The 16,001-nt window shown below is 40.5% G+C and overlaps 1 protein-coding gene across 1 annotated transcript in view; it reads right to left on the reverse strand.

Moving 5' to 3' along the window:
• Positions 1-2,885: 2,885 nt before the first annotated feature.
• Positions 2,886-16,001, reverse strand: part of GLRA3 (glycine receptor alpha 3) — a 328,913-nt gene continuing 315,797 nt past the window's right edge. The window contains exon 9 of the mRNA XM_040420529.1: positions 2,886-3,161. Coding sequence (XP_040276463.1) covers positions 2,886-3,161 — 276 coding nt within the window. The remainder of the gene's footprint in view (positions 3,162-16,001) is intronic.

Below are 16,001 nucleotides of genomic sequence, written 5' to 3' on the forward strand. Positions count from 1 at the left end.
TGCATGGCTGAGGCTGCAGCTGCCTCAGCCATGCACTGTTCAGAGCAGCGCTTCAGAGCGCTGCTCACTCACATCATATAAGGGGTTAATTATAGTGCGTCCGACGGCACGGCGGGGCGCAGGCGCAGAAGATTGGGCATGAACGATGCCCGGAGGATTGAATTGCGCAGGCGCAGGATCGGGACTGGGGAGAGTTCTAGCCCCGCCCAGCGAAGTGAATAATGATGAGCTGGGCGGGGCTTAAGAACGGCAGTTGGGAAGGCTGGCTGGGCGCATTTTCACATGAAACGCCGCCCCTTGGGCAGATTGCTGACCGCAGATGCAGGTTATAAAACTTTTGGACAGGGGGGATAGTTATATGCTTTTAAAAGACTCTATAAGACCTGTAATGTGATATATCTAACTATATATGCTGATTTCGCCTGTCAGTGTCCCTTTAAGGCTTCTTGCACTCGACCGTATGTATTTTGCGGTCCGCAAAAAGCGGATCCGCAAAACATATGAATGACGTTGTGTGCATTCCATATTTTGCGTAATGGAACAGCTGGCCCATAATAGAACAGTACTATCCTTGTCCGTTATGCGGACAATAATAGGACAAGTTCTATCTTTTAGCGGAACGGATATATGGAAATACGGAAACGAAATGAACACAGAGTACATTCCGTTTTTTTTTTTTGAAGAACCATTGAAATTAATGTTCCACATACGGACCGCAAATGGAAACTGCAAAAATGGAACGGAAACAAAAATAAAATACATTTGTGTGCAAGAGGCCTAAGAGTTAGACAAACATTAGTGTAGACACAGCCTTAGAACCACCTTTCTGTCAACTGGCTCCTGGGTCAGGATCATATAACATGTATTTTGCAACAGAGCCAAAACTACTGGCATTTTCTCTAAAATCATGGAAGGTTATGAGCAATGTATTAATACTCTGGTGAGTTTTAGTAATAATAATACTAATGACCGCTCTTCTGATATTTGGAACTACAGTATGTTTCCAAGTAAAATATTAGTTGTGAAATAGCCCTCTAATGTAGAGTTCATGTCAGCGTTGATATTTCCATTGTTCTGCTCTATAGGAATGGAACAATGAAAATAACAGAAACGCTGGATCACTTACATGATGGACATGAACACAGCCCGAGGGACACTATTGACTATAATCGAGTCATTGGGTTTCTGTCATCATACCCAGCATTTTTCACAGATGTGAATAAGGCCTTATTAGGAATGTCCTTTTTATTTTAATAAGGTCACTAGCTACCTATTAAATATTTCTTTTTTTTTTTTAATATGATATCGATTTCCCCAATCCATTGATTAGCAGTGCACATAAAATATAGGTCATCTTGCAACATGATTGCACCATACTTGTGAGGTTCTGTTCTTTAACCAGCATAATTTCTCTGTTATAGCTGCAGACTGAACAATCTGCTAACTTCTGCTCATTAGTAATCACAATAACAAATGACAATATACAATAAAATTATGAACTCAAATTACCAAATGTAAGTAAAATATATAAATATACATACAGAATATATAAATTAAATGTAGAGTAAATATGACTATCCTACAATATACCCTATATTCTCTTTCTATAGTCATGTGAACTTTGGCCTTAAACCTTAAAATGTTGTCTGGAAAGTAAAAAAAGGGTGAGGAAAAGACATGATACTCACCTCACCTATCTACCAACATTTTGATACCTTACCAATGCTTCCGGGGTCCCTGCTTGGTTCTCTCTTGAGACACTCAAGCAATCACTTTGGTGACCTGCCTCTGCCAGCGATTGGCTAAGGGGTCATTTCCCTTGTGTCAAGAGGAACCAGGAAGTAGAGACCAGAGAGTACTCACAAGCACCTGAAGCATCAGAAAAGGACCAGCGGTGGATCGGTAAGATGAGAATCATTTTTGCCATAATCTAAAAACCTTTTTTTTTTATTCTAGAAAGATTTTTCTAAACTGTAGCCAAGGAAAAGTGGATGAAGTGCCCTCAGCCACCACTCAGATTTTAATTCCAATATTCAGTGATCTGTTTGAAAATGAAAAAAGGAATCTGATTGCTTTGGGCAACTTCTTCACTTTTCTTTTGCACCACTTTTTAAAAATTTCTCCTTAGCTCCTAAGGTATCCACATTTCCTTGCCCACGTCTATCAATTTTTTTGAAAATTATTTCTTGAACTAACACCACATAATTATGTCTGATATTTTGTGTTTGTTATTTTTAACTGGAAGTTCCCATTGCTCACATATTGTATGTAGGTAATACCTTCCAATACCACAGTTGAGGTAACTAGGCTTTTTGTAATGGTGCAGTGATTTCACAGTTTCTGAAAGCCTATGCAGATGTGATCTCAATGAACAAGACTTGAATAGACAATGTGCTCTGTTGGCTTTAATGCTCACTAGATCTTTTTTATTTTACTTCAATTTTCAATGTATTTTAAGCAGATTGATAATATCTGTGTCCTGATTTCAGCATTGCTGTTTTTGTACAAAATGTGACATTAATTATACATAAAAAATTGTATTTACTTGACAAAAATAGAAGTTAAATGTTTTCACAAATTTGAAATAAAAATGTACATAAATTTGTGGTCACTGTAAAATCTACGACCAAATTAGCTATTTGGTCCTGTTGTGTACAATAGCATATAGTAAAATAAAAAAACAGTAAGCTTTGAGTACTAAGACCTCTGAGTAATAACATGTAAAAACAGTTGGCAGTATACTGTAGCTATCTTTATACTATCAGATTGTGTTAACATTTTCTGTTTGATTTCAAAAGCTTCATACTTATTTTAGGGAAAATGGAATTAGGACACTTATGTTGACACTTTTGTGTACAACCCTACTGCTGACACTATTTAGTCTTTTAATCTTGCTGCTGGTGAATGTCCTCATGTCGTAGAATTTTGTAGATTACCCAGTAGAAGATGTTGAATATTAAAAAGGCCAGAGGGAAGCCAGCTCGAGAAACTGTGTCTATCTTTTTAGCTCTGTCAATAAACACTTTCCTCATCTCTTCATGGGTTTTTGGTGCTGCAGGTGCTGGGTTGGACCCCTTTGGAGTCACTCCATCTTTTGCTTGTAGACAAGGTCCCATTCCATAAGCTGTAAAGCTGAAACGATTTTCTCTCACATCATCTTCCTGCAATGATAGAGTTAGACATTGTTTAGTTAGGTTGTTTTGGAATAAAAAAATTGGTGGGGGGCACAATAACAAAATCTGCTGTACTTCATTGTTTAAAATAACAGCAAAAACACATCGGGCCAGATTTATCATTCCTCTGACAGCTCACTCCACTTTAACATATGGCTAAAGTCAGTTTTAGCCAAGTCAGATTTATGATCGGCCCTTTAAGACTGTAATAAATGTGGTTTGACGGTAGCAGTTTATCCGTCAGTAAGCAGCTTTACAAAAGTCGCACATCTTTAAGAAAAAGTCGCACGTTTTTATGAAAAAGTCGCATGTTCTATTAAAAAGTCTCATAAGATAAGCATGGTCCTCACTGGAGTGAAATTGGGACTTTTTTGCGACTTTTTTGCGACTTTTTTAAATAGTCCCAATAGTAAATCTGTCTAGAGATTCATTTACATAAGAAGACACGCCCACTTTCAGAAAACTGGCGAGCATAGTGCAGAGCAGAAAAAAGTCGCAAATTTGTGCGCAGTTTTAGCGTTTGGGACTTTTTTGGGACTTTTTCACTCCATTATTCTGACCTGAGCTAATGATAAATCTGGCCCATCATGTTTTGTTGGCATGGTTGTCTAAATGTAGATAATAAAATAACAACTAATGTTCTCATCAACAAGTAAAAGTTTCAACAGTCACCCATCCACGTTCCTTACACCCCACTAATATAGATCAGATAATTACTTTGGCAGAATGTGGTACCTATGATTGTGTTTGAACGTTTATGGCGTATTTTAATCCTGCAGTTCTTGCACACAGCTGTGGTTTTGTGTCCCTGCCTTGTGGAGAAAAAAATGCTATAGAGGAGTTGCTCGTACAGAGCTAAAGGCAACAGAACTTAGCTTAGCCCTGGCATGTTTTGGGCCTAACCCACCCACAGTGTCAGTGGCACCCCCAGATCCTGAATCAGACATAGTAAACTATTACCACCACCATCAGCATAGCTATGCATGGGGTCCCCACCTTCCTCCCGTACCTTCTCCTCAGGGCAGCCCAAACTGTGACTGCTCTCACACAAGTCATTATCATGAAGACTGTCTTAACTGTCTGCCATAGGGCATGCTGGGGTTTTCTTGCCACTTCTTAGGAAAAAAAAGAAGACACCCCACTAAGAAGGGGCAGTGAAGACAGAAAGGACTCCACTGAAAGCCTTCTCTGGGGCTGCAAGGGGAAAGAGTAGGAGGAACGCTGTGACCCCTGGCTCCATGGCATGTTGTCAGACTCTAAAGTCTCCTCCATTTCATCCTGCTGCGATTGAGAGGACTGTCCCATCCAATCCACAATTTCATCATATTTCTCCTCAATGATAATGTTGTGCCTTTTCGAAGGCAGGGATGACTGCAGCCTACTACTTTAAGGCCCCATTCACATGTCCGCAATTTCGTTCCGCATTTTGTGGAACGGAATTGTGGACCCATTCATATGGAATTTCGGACCAGCACTTCCGGGTCCGCAATTTCGTTCCCGAAAAAAATAGAACATGTCTATTTAGGCATAATCTATTAGTGCGGTCCGCCAAATGTGGAACGCACATTGCCGATGTCCGTGTTTTCTGGATCCGCAAAACACGCTACGGACGTGTGAATGGTACTTCTGGCCGTAGTAGTCATCAGGTATATACTAGTTTGAATAAATTTAGCAACCCCAAAAAATTTATTGGAACCATGTGGAGACAGAAATAAACGAAAATGGATTTAGGCCTAAAGTCGTTATCACTCACAGATAATGTTGTACAGCGTGTTACCCTGTATATTGTTGTAGTAATCACCTATATGCTGGTTTTAGTAATTTCAACAACCCAAAAAAATAACCGTGTGGAGACAGAAATAAAGGGAAACAGATGTAGGCCTAAATTTATCACCCACAGATAATGTGCACTACCCTGTGTATTGCTGTAGTAATCACGTACATACTGGTTTGAATATATTCAACAACCCCCCCAAAAAATGTAATTGGAAACGTGTGGAGACAGGAATAAATGGAGAAAGATTTAGGCCTAAATTCGTTATTACTCACAGATAATTTTGTGTGCTACCATGTGTATTGGTGTAGTAATCACCTATTTTCTGTAAAATTCAGTAACCCCAAAAAAATATTTGGAACTATGTGGAGATAGAAATAAATGGATTTAGCCTTAATTTTACGTTATCAATTAGTGATGTTTTGTCTGCTACTCTGCGTATTTTATACTGTTTTAAAAACGTAAGCAAAAAAAAAAAACACTATGTGAGATGCCCTCACATGGAGTTTGGACTAGTATTTCCGATGTTTTCACTGAGATTTAAAATGCTACATCGATGGTAGAACACGTGTTGTACAGTTTTGTGCTTATTCCATCCCCCACCAGCACCCTGAAAAAAAGGATTTCTGTTAAAATGGGAAAAAATGAAAGTAATGTCCTTGCAGGTAGCTGCTTTTGAGGTTTGTAACAGTTGCAGTTGTTCTAGGAGGCAAAACCAGCCTCAGCTCCTCACTTCTCACTCCCTGACTGACAGGTTTCCCTGCCTGTCCCAATTCTTGTTTGTAATTCTATCCTTTTCCTTCACTTTTCCTGGCAGTAGAATACAAGCTTGATTTAGATTTTTTCCTGTTCCTGCTTCCCTAAGATCGGTTTTCTGGCAGACACTGTAAGACCTATCCACCCTCATTCACAGCCCAACACAGAATGACATTCTGAAAGGGCACCTCCCTGCCTGCTGCAGCACTGTTTGGCTAATCTAGGTTGTCTGTCGGCCTGGGAGCCAATCAGGGCAAGGTCTCCCCCCCACTTCCTCCCAAGGTCATGTGAGCACCATTCTCCTTTCTCCCTAGTGCTTTTTCCCCAATGAAATGTGAGCTACGTGCCTTTTTGCTAGATTTTTACGAAACAAATCTGAAAAGGTTTGGTTTCGTCTGTCATCCAAAAAATTGCAAAGTTTATAATGAACCCAGTTTGTTATGAACTGGTTCGCTCATCTTTACCCTAGATGACAGAAGATTCTATCCCAGATTTCTCCAGACCCAGAAAAAAAAAAAGAAGACTACAATACAATTAAAAATAATACATGTAGTAAAAAAAAAAATCGAAACCCACCCCAAGTGACACTGTTATGGACAATTCTTTGTGAAATGGACACATTTTAAATGGGCCTTTTAAATGCTTATAAAATGTGTCCATTTCATAGGATATATGTTACTATGGTTTTTACCTACCTAGCCCTGCTCCTCCTGGTCTTACAACTGCAATGAAACATTTGTGTACATGGGTGTTTTCGGTGATCTGATCTAAAGGCAGGAGGTTCATTAGAAACAAACTAGTGAATTTTGTTACAGCAATGATGTAGGTTGGACAAAATATTCTGCATCGCTATGCACATGAGAGTGTAAGATTACTTTGTCTCATTTCTTTGGTTAAAGGGGTTTTCCGAGATTTTTATACTGATGACCTCTCCTCTGGAGTACAACACCTGGGACCTCTACCAATCAGCTGTTTTAGAAGGCAGCTGCACTCCTGTGAGTGCCGCGACCTTCTCTCTGCTTTTCCTAGGCCGAGTAATGATATGTTCATGTGTCACTTGGCCTAGGAGCAACTCAGCCCCATTCAAGTGAATGGGGCTGAGTGCAATACCAAGCACAGCTTCTATACGATGTACTGGGCTGTGCTTGGTGAGAACGGTAAAGGCAGCGGCTGCCTTATCCAAACAGCTGATCAGCGGGGGTCTTAGTTGTCCCCCAAAGATCATATACGGATATAAAAATCCTGGAAAAGACTTTTAAAACTAATTAGAATAATTTACAAAAAAAATAAGGAAATTTGCATTTTCTCTTATTTTCTTATTTGGACTAAGTATAACATAAAAAAATATATATTTATCCTTAGAATGTTGCAGTTCCAAAGAAGAAATTCTGTGGACATTTAAGTATCCAAAGGCCTTGGTCTTAAAATGGTTTGTACAAAGATGAACCTCTAATTCTATATGTTGCACAAACTAATATTTTACATTCATTTCATTTTTATTTTTTTTCTACAATTTTACAAAAAACTGCAAAATAATACTGAAATACCAAAAATACCAAAGTAAAAAAATAAATAAATGTAAGAAGTGTGAAAAGAAATTTCGTTTATATATTGTTTCTTTCTGATGGTAATAAAAAGTATATAACAGACAACAATATTCAGTATGCTTCAGTATTAGTTCATATGACAGGTGTGTACAAGGTCAGACAATGTCTTTCTTGCTGATACACAGTATAATAAATGCTCACAAAAGCTGCTGTAGCTTCAGGAAACAACAAATACATTTAATAGTGTATTAAAACAAAGAAAACTGTTACAGAAATGCCTAAAGACAAATGTATATATCTTTTCTAAGGAGCCATAAGGTACCTCTCCTGTAAAAGTTATAAGCTGCGTAGATCTCATTAAAAAATCTATGTGAGCTATAGAAGTAACAGGATGACTTGGGAATTTCAGGTTTATAAATTAGCCTCTTGTGCCCTCTGCTGCTTTGCAGGGAAAACTATTTTTTGTAATGCTTGTGCTCTGCCCTATATGTCATGGGTGTTCTCTGGGGTTGTTTTGCAGTAGTATACATTATTTTGGAAACTATTCCACAAATGACATCAACATGATACCAAGAACATGTTACCAACAGCCCCATTGGGTTTATTTGGCAATGCTTTCCAGCCTCTGAACATAGGCAAAATATTTTTGGAGACATGAACTCTTAAGCATAACACCATGCAACAAAAAAACACTTATTGGGCAAAAACCATTTGTCCTATACTAAATCGAGTGTGCAGATTACAAATTCGAAGTCAGAATTGTTGTAACACGTCACAAAGTAAATAATAAGTATGCCTAAATGAATTAAGTACTTGTAAAGCATTGAATGATTTTGAACAGAACGAGTTTTACTCCAACAATTACCTGATCTACATGAAAGTTTGCTTAGTAAACAGTGTATGAAAATGTAATGGAATAACAACATTTATAAAAAAAAAAGTCTAGTTTTTCAGTTTAAAAGTCTTACTTGAGCAAGGCCCAGTACTGTTAAAAGTGCTTTAGGCATCTTCTTTTGCGTTTGTGAACGGTCATATTTTCCCGTTGCAAAAACCTTCATTAATCCCCCATCATGTTGGGATTCCAGCGGCCTTGAAACCTGTTCTCCATTGTAGAAATATCTTTATGGAACTGCTCTCCATGTTCGTCACTTATGTGTCCCAAATTGGGTGTGAAAAAGCCAAGATGGGAATGTAAGAAATGCACTTTCAATGACATTAGGCATTCAAGTTGTTCATATGCTGTAAGCAAGGAAGTTCTGCGCTACTAGCACAAATGCATCCCAAGCAGCAAGTTCCAGAGGGTTGAGTTTTGTTCTGAATGTGTCATCATGCATTAGTTTGTTGATTTCGAGGCCAATAAAAATTCTGGCCTTTATTTTAGCATCAGTTTTCAGTGTGCTAAACTTCTCCTTCAAATACTGGAAACCATTTTTCATCACAATCCAGTGCAATTACAAAATTTTTCATTAAACCAAGTTTAATGTGAAGTGGTGGAAGTTAAACTTGAAGTGGATCGACCAGTGATTTGTATTGTAAATTGTACTGACCAACTGTGTGCATAGGCACAAGAAACACATATGCTTTGTGTCAGGGCTGGGACAAGGTCCACCACCAACAGAGGCTGAGATGCCCAAGTGCCCCCCCCCCCCCCCCAACTTGTGGAGTCTTTACTAAATACTTACTGTTGTAATCACACATAAATATGCACAGTTTAATGTACCAATTAACTATAGCTGTATGCACAACCACTATAACAAATGCACAACCTCTTTAGATCCATATAAAGATAGAAATAAAGTGCAAAAACAAGTCATATAAGACAATAACCACATAATCTTAATATAAATAAACATAATCCTGTCAACAAGACAGAATAAAAACTAGCAATTTTTGCATCAAAACTGTGGAGGACACTGTTATGGGGGATCTGTGGAGGACACTGTTATGGGGGATCTGTGGAGGACACTGTTATGGGGGATCTGTGGAGGACACTGTTATGGGGATCTGTGGACGACACACACTGTTATGGGGGATCTGTGGATGACACACACTGTTATGGGGATCTGTGGATGACACACACTGTTATGGGGGATCTGTGGATGACACACACTGTTATGGGGGATCTGTGGATGACACACACTGTTATGGGGGATCTGTGGATGACACACACTGTTATGGGGGATCTGTGGATGACACACACTGTTATGGGGGATCTGTAGATGACACACACTGTTATGGGTGATCTGTGGATGACACACTGTTATGGGGATCTGTGGATTACACACACTGTTATGGGGGATCTGTGGATGACACACACTGTTATGGGGGATCTGTGGATGACACACACTGTTATGGGGATCTGTGGATGACACACACTGTTATGGGGGATCTGTGGATGACACACACTTATGGGGGATCTGTGGATGACACACACTGTTATGGGGGATCTGTGGATGACACACACTGTTATGGGGATCTGTGGATGACACACACTGTTATGGGGATCTGTGGATGACACACACTGTTATGGGGGACCTGTGGATGACACACACTGTTATGGGGGACCTGTGGATGACACACACAGTTATTGGGGACCTGTGGATGACACACACTGTTATGGAGGACCTGTGGATGACACACACTGTTATGGGGGGATCTGTGGATGACACTGTTATGGGGGGATCTGTGGATGACACTGTTATGGGGGGATCTGTGGATGACACTGTTATGCATTGTGATTCACAATGGATAATGGGAGCCAGCAAATTACAAGGAAGGCAGCGGTGGGGGATGATGATTGATAAGATACATATCTAAATGGCTGGGGGGGGGGTTGAGGGCTTGACTTGAGTCATCTACTGATCAGAGCATTAGAATTGCAGGAATAAATAACATCTAAATGTCTGGTGGGGTAGATGGGGGGTATGGGTAGATGGGGTGGTAGGACAAGAGCTGATGGGGGAAGGGGGGCTGGGTTAGATCATCTACCCCCCCCTCCCCCACCAGCCCTCGACCCCCCCCCATCTACCCCACCAGACAGTTAGATGTTATTTATTCCTGCAGCTCTAATGCTCTGATGATCACTGATCAGTAGATGACTCAAGTCAAGCCCTCCCCCCCGCCATTTAGATATGTATGTTTGTTATTAATCAGACATCAACCCCAACCCACCCAACCCCCCCCCCCCCCCGGGGCGTTCCTTGTAATTTTACCCCATCCAGAACCCCATCAGACCTTAGATCAGACGGAAAAGAATATTATCTTTATTTAAGAACTATCTTACTTCACTTCAGGGCAGACTCTCACGTTCTATCCCTGCTGGGGCCTGGGCTGGGTCATGACACAAAGCTGTGCTGCTGCCTGCGCTGCTCCTGGTCTCCAGAGGGCGCACATGTGACCTGACTGTGTACAGCGTGTCAGGTCAAAGTGCGCGCTGTACGCAGCCAGTCAGGCAAGCGACTGAGCAGAGACCAGAGCAGCGGAGCGTCCGAGCCAGGAGGCAGAGCGGGGAGGGAGCACGTAAGTCAGTGCCAAGTGCTCACTACTCCCTCCGTCCTCTTGTTCTGAGTATTTTATCATTTTCAAATTTAACTCCATAGAAGCATGGGTCTCTTTCATTCCAACCACATGAGCAGATGGTTTTTTGTTACCATTGTGCAACAAGACAGCTTTAAAACTTGTTTTGCTAGAGTCTATGAATAGCCTCCATTCATTGGGAACATGTGTACCATCTAACTCCATCATAAGACCAATTACATCAGTACAGAAACAGACATCGCTTTCCATTGCATAGTATGCAGCTAACTTGGTGTGTCGATGAGGAAAGTGTGAAGTTGTGGTGCCTCGTTGTAGCAAATTCCATTTCTGAAGTCTAGAAGCAAGCAGTTCTGACTTTTCTTTAGATAATGACAGATCTCTTACCAGATCATCTAAATCTGAGTGGCTCAGCAAGTGCGGCTGACCCTCCCGTTGTTCTGGATCAGGAAATACATTGTGACAATCAACATCTTCTTCATCAGGATCAGAACCGTCTGTTTCAATTGCTGTTCATACTGTGGGAGGGGCAGGCACTGGATTCTCTACATCATGTGGTACTGGTTTAAGAGCAGACTCACAGTCAGGATACACAATTTGTGACTTGTTTCTCTTTGAATATCCGGCGATTTTAGTCATGCAAAAGTAACAGTCTGAATGGTGATTTTCTGCTCACGCCAAACCATAGGCACTGCAAAAGCCATTCCTTTCCTTTTACCATTCAAACCAGTAACACACACTGCAACAAACATGAGGTGCCCAGCTTTTATCTTGATCTCCAACTTTACAGTCAAAGTAATACTTGTTAGCAAGACACATTCGCTTTGTCAGATTCTTGCGTTTATCATAAGTAGTGTATTTGCCACATATGTAGCAGAAATTGTCTGGATCGTTAACACATTTGCGTTTATCCATCTTAAGTTTCAAAACTGATAGCACTATAACAGATCACCTTATCAAAATCTGTCCAGCTTTCCTTATATACTTACTGCTGACAACAGCCTGACTGTGTCCAGACAGGTCTGGGCATGTCCATTGGAATATTTCCAATATAATGCATTCATATTATAACTGATTAGGCTTTGCATGTATAACTTAAAGTCTAGACGTGTTAGGCAAATTCCGAGTTTGGAATCAGCGCACTCATTTTAGTATAAATCACATGTTTTTCTCTCAGTAGCAAAATCATTGTTGCGCAATGAACAGAGTGAGGCAGCAAGACAAAATCTGAGAAACAAAAGCAGTTTAATATCTGAATGACTGAGAAAATTGAAGAAGAAACCCAACTAGGCAGCTGTGGCAGGTCCTGAACAAGCATTCCATGCAGTCCTGCTAATAAGGTGGGAGACATGTTTGGCTGCAATTATTAAAATTATTACATTTAAGAGGGAAGTTATATTTTCACATACGTGATGAAGCCCTTCCCTCTAAGAATAGGGATCAAATCACCAAATTCTGCAGCCTGACAAATCTGTTATTGGACTCATTGATATTTACTAGTATGTACGCATTAGCTCCTTCCTTTTGCTTCTTTCCAGAGCACACAGCTTGGTGGGAACACTGGATAGGAATAAAATTCCTAAATATGTACCATATTTCTCGCTTTATAAGACACACCTGATGATAGGGCGCACCTAGGTTTTTTTAGGAGGAAATTAAGAAAATAAAATATTTTTAACTAATCGGTGTGCTTTTGGTGATTTTGAACTAATGGGGGTCTGTGGATGAGGCACTATTATAGGGGATCTGTGGATGAAACTGTTATGGGGGATCTGTGGATGACACTGTTATGGGGATCTGTGGAGGAGACTTATAGAGGGATATGTGGAGGACACTGTTATGGGGATCTGTGGAGGACACTGTTATGGGAATCTGTGGAGGACACTGTTATGGGAATCTGTGGAGGACACTGTTATGGGGATCTGTGGAAGACACTGTTATGGGGATCTGTGGAAGACACTGTTATGGGGATCTGTGGAAGACACTGTTATGGGGATCTGTGGAAGACACTGTTATGGGGATCTGTGGAAGACACTGTTATGGGGATCTGTGGAAAACACTGTTATGGGGTTCTGTGGAGGACAGTGTTATAGGGGGATCTGTGGAGGACAGTGTTATAGGGGGATCTGTGGAGGACACTTATGGGGATCTGTGGAGGACACTGTTATGGGAATCTGTGGAGGACAGTGTTATAGGGGGATCTGTGGAGGACAGTGTTATAGGGGGATCTTTGGAGGACACTGTTATAGGGATCGGTGGAGGACACTGTTATGGGGATCGGTGGAGGACACTGTTATGGGGATCTGTGCAGGACAGTGTTTTGGGGATCTGTGGATGACTCTGTTATGGGGGATCTTACCCCATAACATTGGGCCCTAGTCATAGCAGCCATCACATATAAAGTCTTTGCAGCAGCCTCTAGCACTGCTGCTTTGCTAAACATGAAGTAATCACTTATCTCTAAGTGGTACTAGCCATGCACGCAGCGGGCAGGGTGGAAGTGCACGTCACTCACTCAGTCATGCTCTGGCCCCGCTCACTTCATTAAGTGATAACTGCTAGTTCAGCAAAACACCACTGCTAGGGGCTGCTGCATACACTTTATATGTGATAGCTGCTCTTACCGGGGCCCTGCTTAATGAAGTTCAGTAACTGCACCAGGCCCTGCTACTACCCAGATAGCGCCCCTGTTTACATGTCAATGGTACATCGCAGGCCGCTATGCCTATGCAGCACAGCATGGCCTGTAATGTGCCGGCCATGTAATACTGCTGTATTTTCTTTATAAGACACACGGCCATTTACCCCCCAATTTTTTTGGGGGGGGAAAAGTGCGTCTTATAAAGCTTAAAATACGGTAAATGTAAGAATTGTGTTTTATATATCATTTGTGACAGAAGGACTTTGAGACCCTTGTTGTTAAAACTGGATGAAGGTTGGACTCAATGATCACTCTATCATGACCTCGCTTATTGAGAAGTCATACAAATAAAATCTGCAACAATTACTGTTTGTTCTAATTTGCAAATACAATTGTCAAAAAATGTTTAAATTCATATAGTGTTACTGATTTTACATCAATGAGGGAAAATTCTTATATTCTAAACCAAGCTTGCTCTAAAGTTATTTTATATACCAAGATCATTCTGAAGTCATGGAATATGATACCTCATCCTTATATTAAGTTTTTGCTATTGAGCTCTATGAGATCTGCATATACCCCTGTTTCTAATGAATGTTATTGATAGTTGTTTGCATAAGAAATGTGAGCACATATACTTACTAAAAAATTACCTAAAAAACCCCAATAATAATTGTTTGAATTTGGAATGGAGAACTTAACAGGACAGGTACCTTGGAATAAGAAAACAGGCACATATGGAAAGCAATGAAGGTTATGACCATCTAAAACCTTCATCCATTTATCTTAGATTTCCACAGATCAACTGCACACATAATTTACCCTGAAATTTGTACTGTTGACTTGAGCCAATGTCCCATATGTTGGTCCAGCACTTCTCATGCCATTGCTACAACGCAAATTGCCTTGGTTCTCATGTTCGCCATGCACTGGCTTAACATTCTGGTATTACAATAAAGAAGTAAGGCAAAAGTACAAAAAACATAAATACAGTTGCTTCTAAATCAGCGCTAAATAATAATATAGATCCTCCTGCTGCTCAGCACAGATTATTTGTACTGTCCAGCACAGATCATTCCATGAGTGTAACGCCCTTTTGTGCTGTCCTAGCTATGGCTTCCAACTAATAGCATTCTGTGTTATATGTATTTGTCATTCACTATACTTAGTTTACTTTGCTGTCATCTAGTGGAAGTTGTTGTATTTCGGTTTACGAAGTTATCTGTGGTCGGAATTCATTATCTCATTCATCTTGTAACTCCTTCTCCTCTGTGAGAACATCTTCTGTGTCTTGCAGTCTATTCTTGTTTGTCAGACATGCATCACTGAACATTTTTCAAGGTACATTCAATAAATTCCATAAAGGCATATCAACTGCTTCTGCCTCACTGGAATTCTACAGAGAACTAGTTTCACCAGAGGAATGATTGTAGCAAGTTCACTATCTTTCATTGCTTGTACAAGAGATTGCCTCTCACATTTAGGCCTCCTGCACACGACCATATGGCTTTTTCAGTGTTTTGCGGTCCGTTTTTCCCGGATCCGTTGTTCCATTTATAGTTTCCGTTGTGTTTCCATTCTTCCATATGGCATATACAGTAATTACATAGAAAAAATTGGGCTGGGCATAACATTTTCAATAGATTGTTCCGCAAAAACGGAACGGATACGGAGGAAATACGGATGCATTTCCTTATGTGTTCCGTTTTTTTTGCGGACTTATTGACTTGAATGGAGCCACGGAACGTGATTTGCGGGCAATAATAGGACATGGTCTATCTTTCAACGGAACGGAAAAACGGAAATACGGAAATGGAATGCATACAGAGTGTATTCCGTATTTTTTTTGGCGGAACCATTGAAATGATTGGCTCCGTATACAGACCGTATACGGAACAAAAAAAGCGGCCAGTAAACAGAAAAAAAAAACACGGTCGTGTGCAGGAGGCCTTAGACTTTTCTCATGTACAAGTGTGGCAGATTAACTTTAGTAATACACCCATTCAAACTGTCACTTTTATTATTGACTAGCAACAGCTTCAGACCCATGCATGTAGTGTTTTTATTTTTACCCTTTATTACAGTGTGTTCATATGATGTTGTCAAAGGTCATCTGTCAGCAGCTTTGTACCTATGAAACTGGCTGACTCCCTGCAACTCCTGCGTCCTCTGCACTTTACAGGGCCAGGCAGTGTAAATGTGATTGCTCCTGGCCCTGTCAATCAAAGAACAGAGGGAATGGCAGTTGCAGAGAGAGCTGAGCCTCTAGGAGTAACGGCAATGCCCCCGTTGCTCCTAGAGGCTCATTTGAATATATTACAAGATCATTTTTCTCAGCAATGCAGACACATATGAACATGGAACCAACACAGATGCCTTCAGCTGCCAAGTGCAAATGTAACAGGTCAACCAGTTTAATAGGCACAGATGCCTTTTAATAAAGAATATTATGTTTATTGCATCTTATTGTAGTGATCTTAATAGTCCATAGCACAAGTGCGTGCGCTATATAGTTCCTCAAATGAGTCTGCCAGCAGCTTTGTCAATGCAAAACTGCTGACAGACATAGGTAGGGG

The sequence above is a fragment of the Bufo bufo genome, chromosome 2 (assembly GCF_905171765.1).
Source record: "Bufo bufo chromosome 2, aBufBuf1.1, whole genome shotgun sequence".
NCBI classification, from domain to species: Eukaryota; Metazoa; Chordata; class Amphibia; order Anura; family Bufonidae; genus Bufo; species Bufo bufo.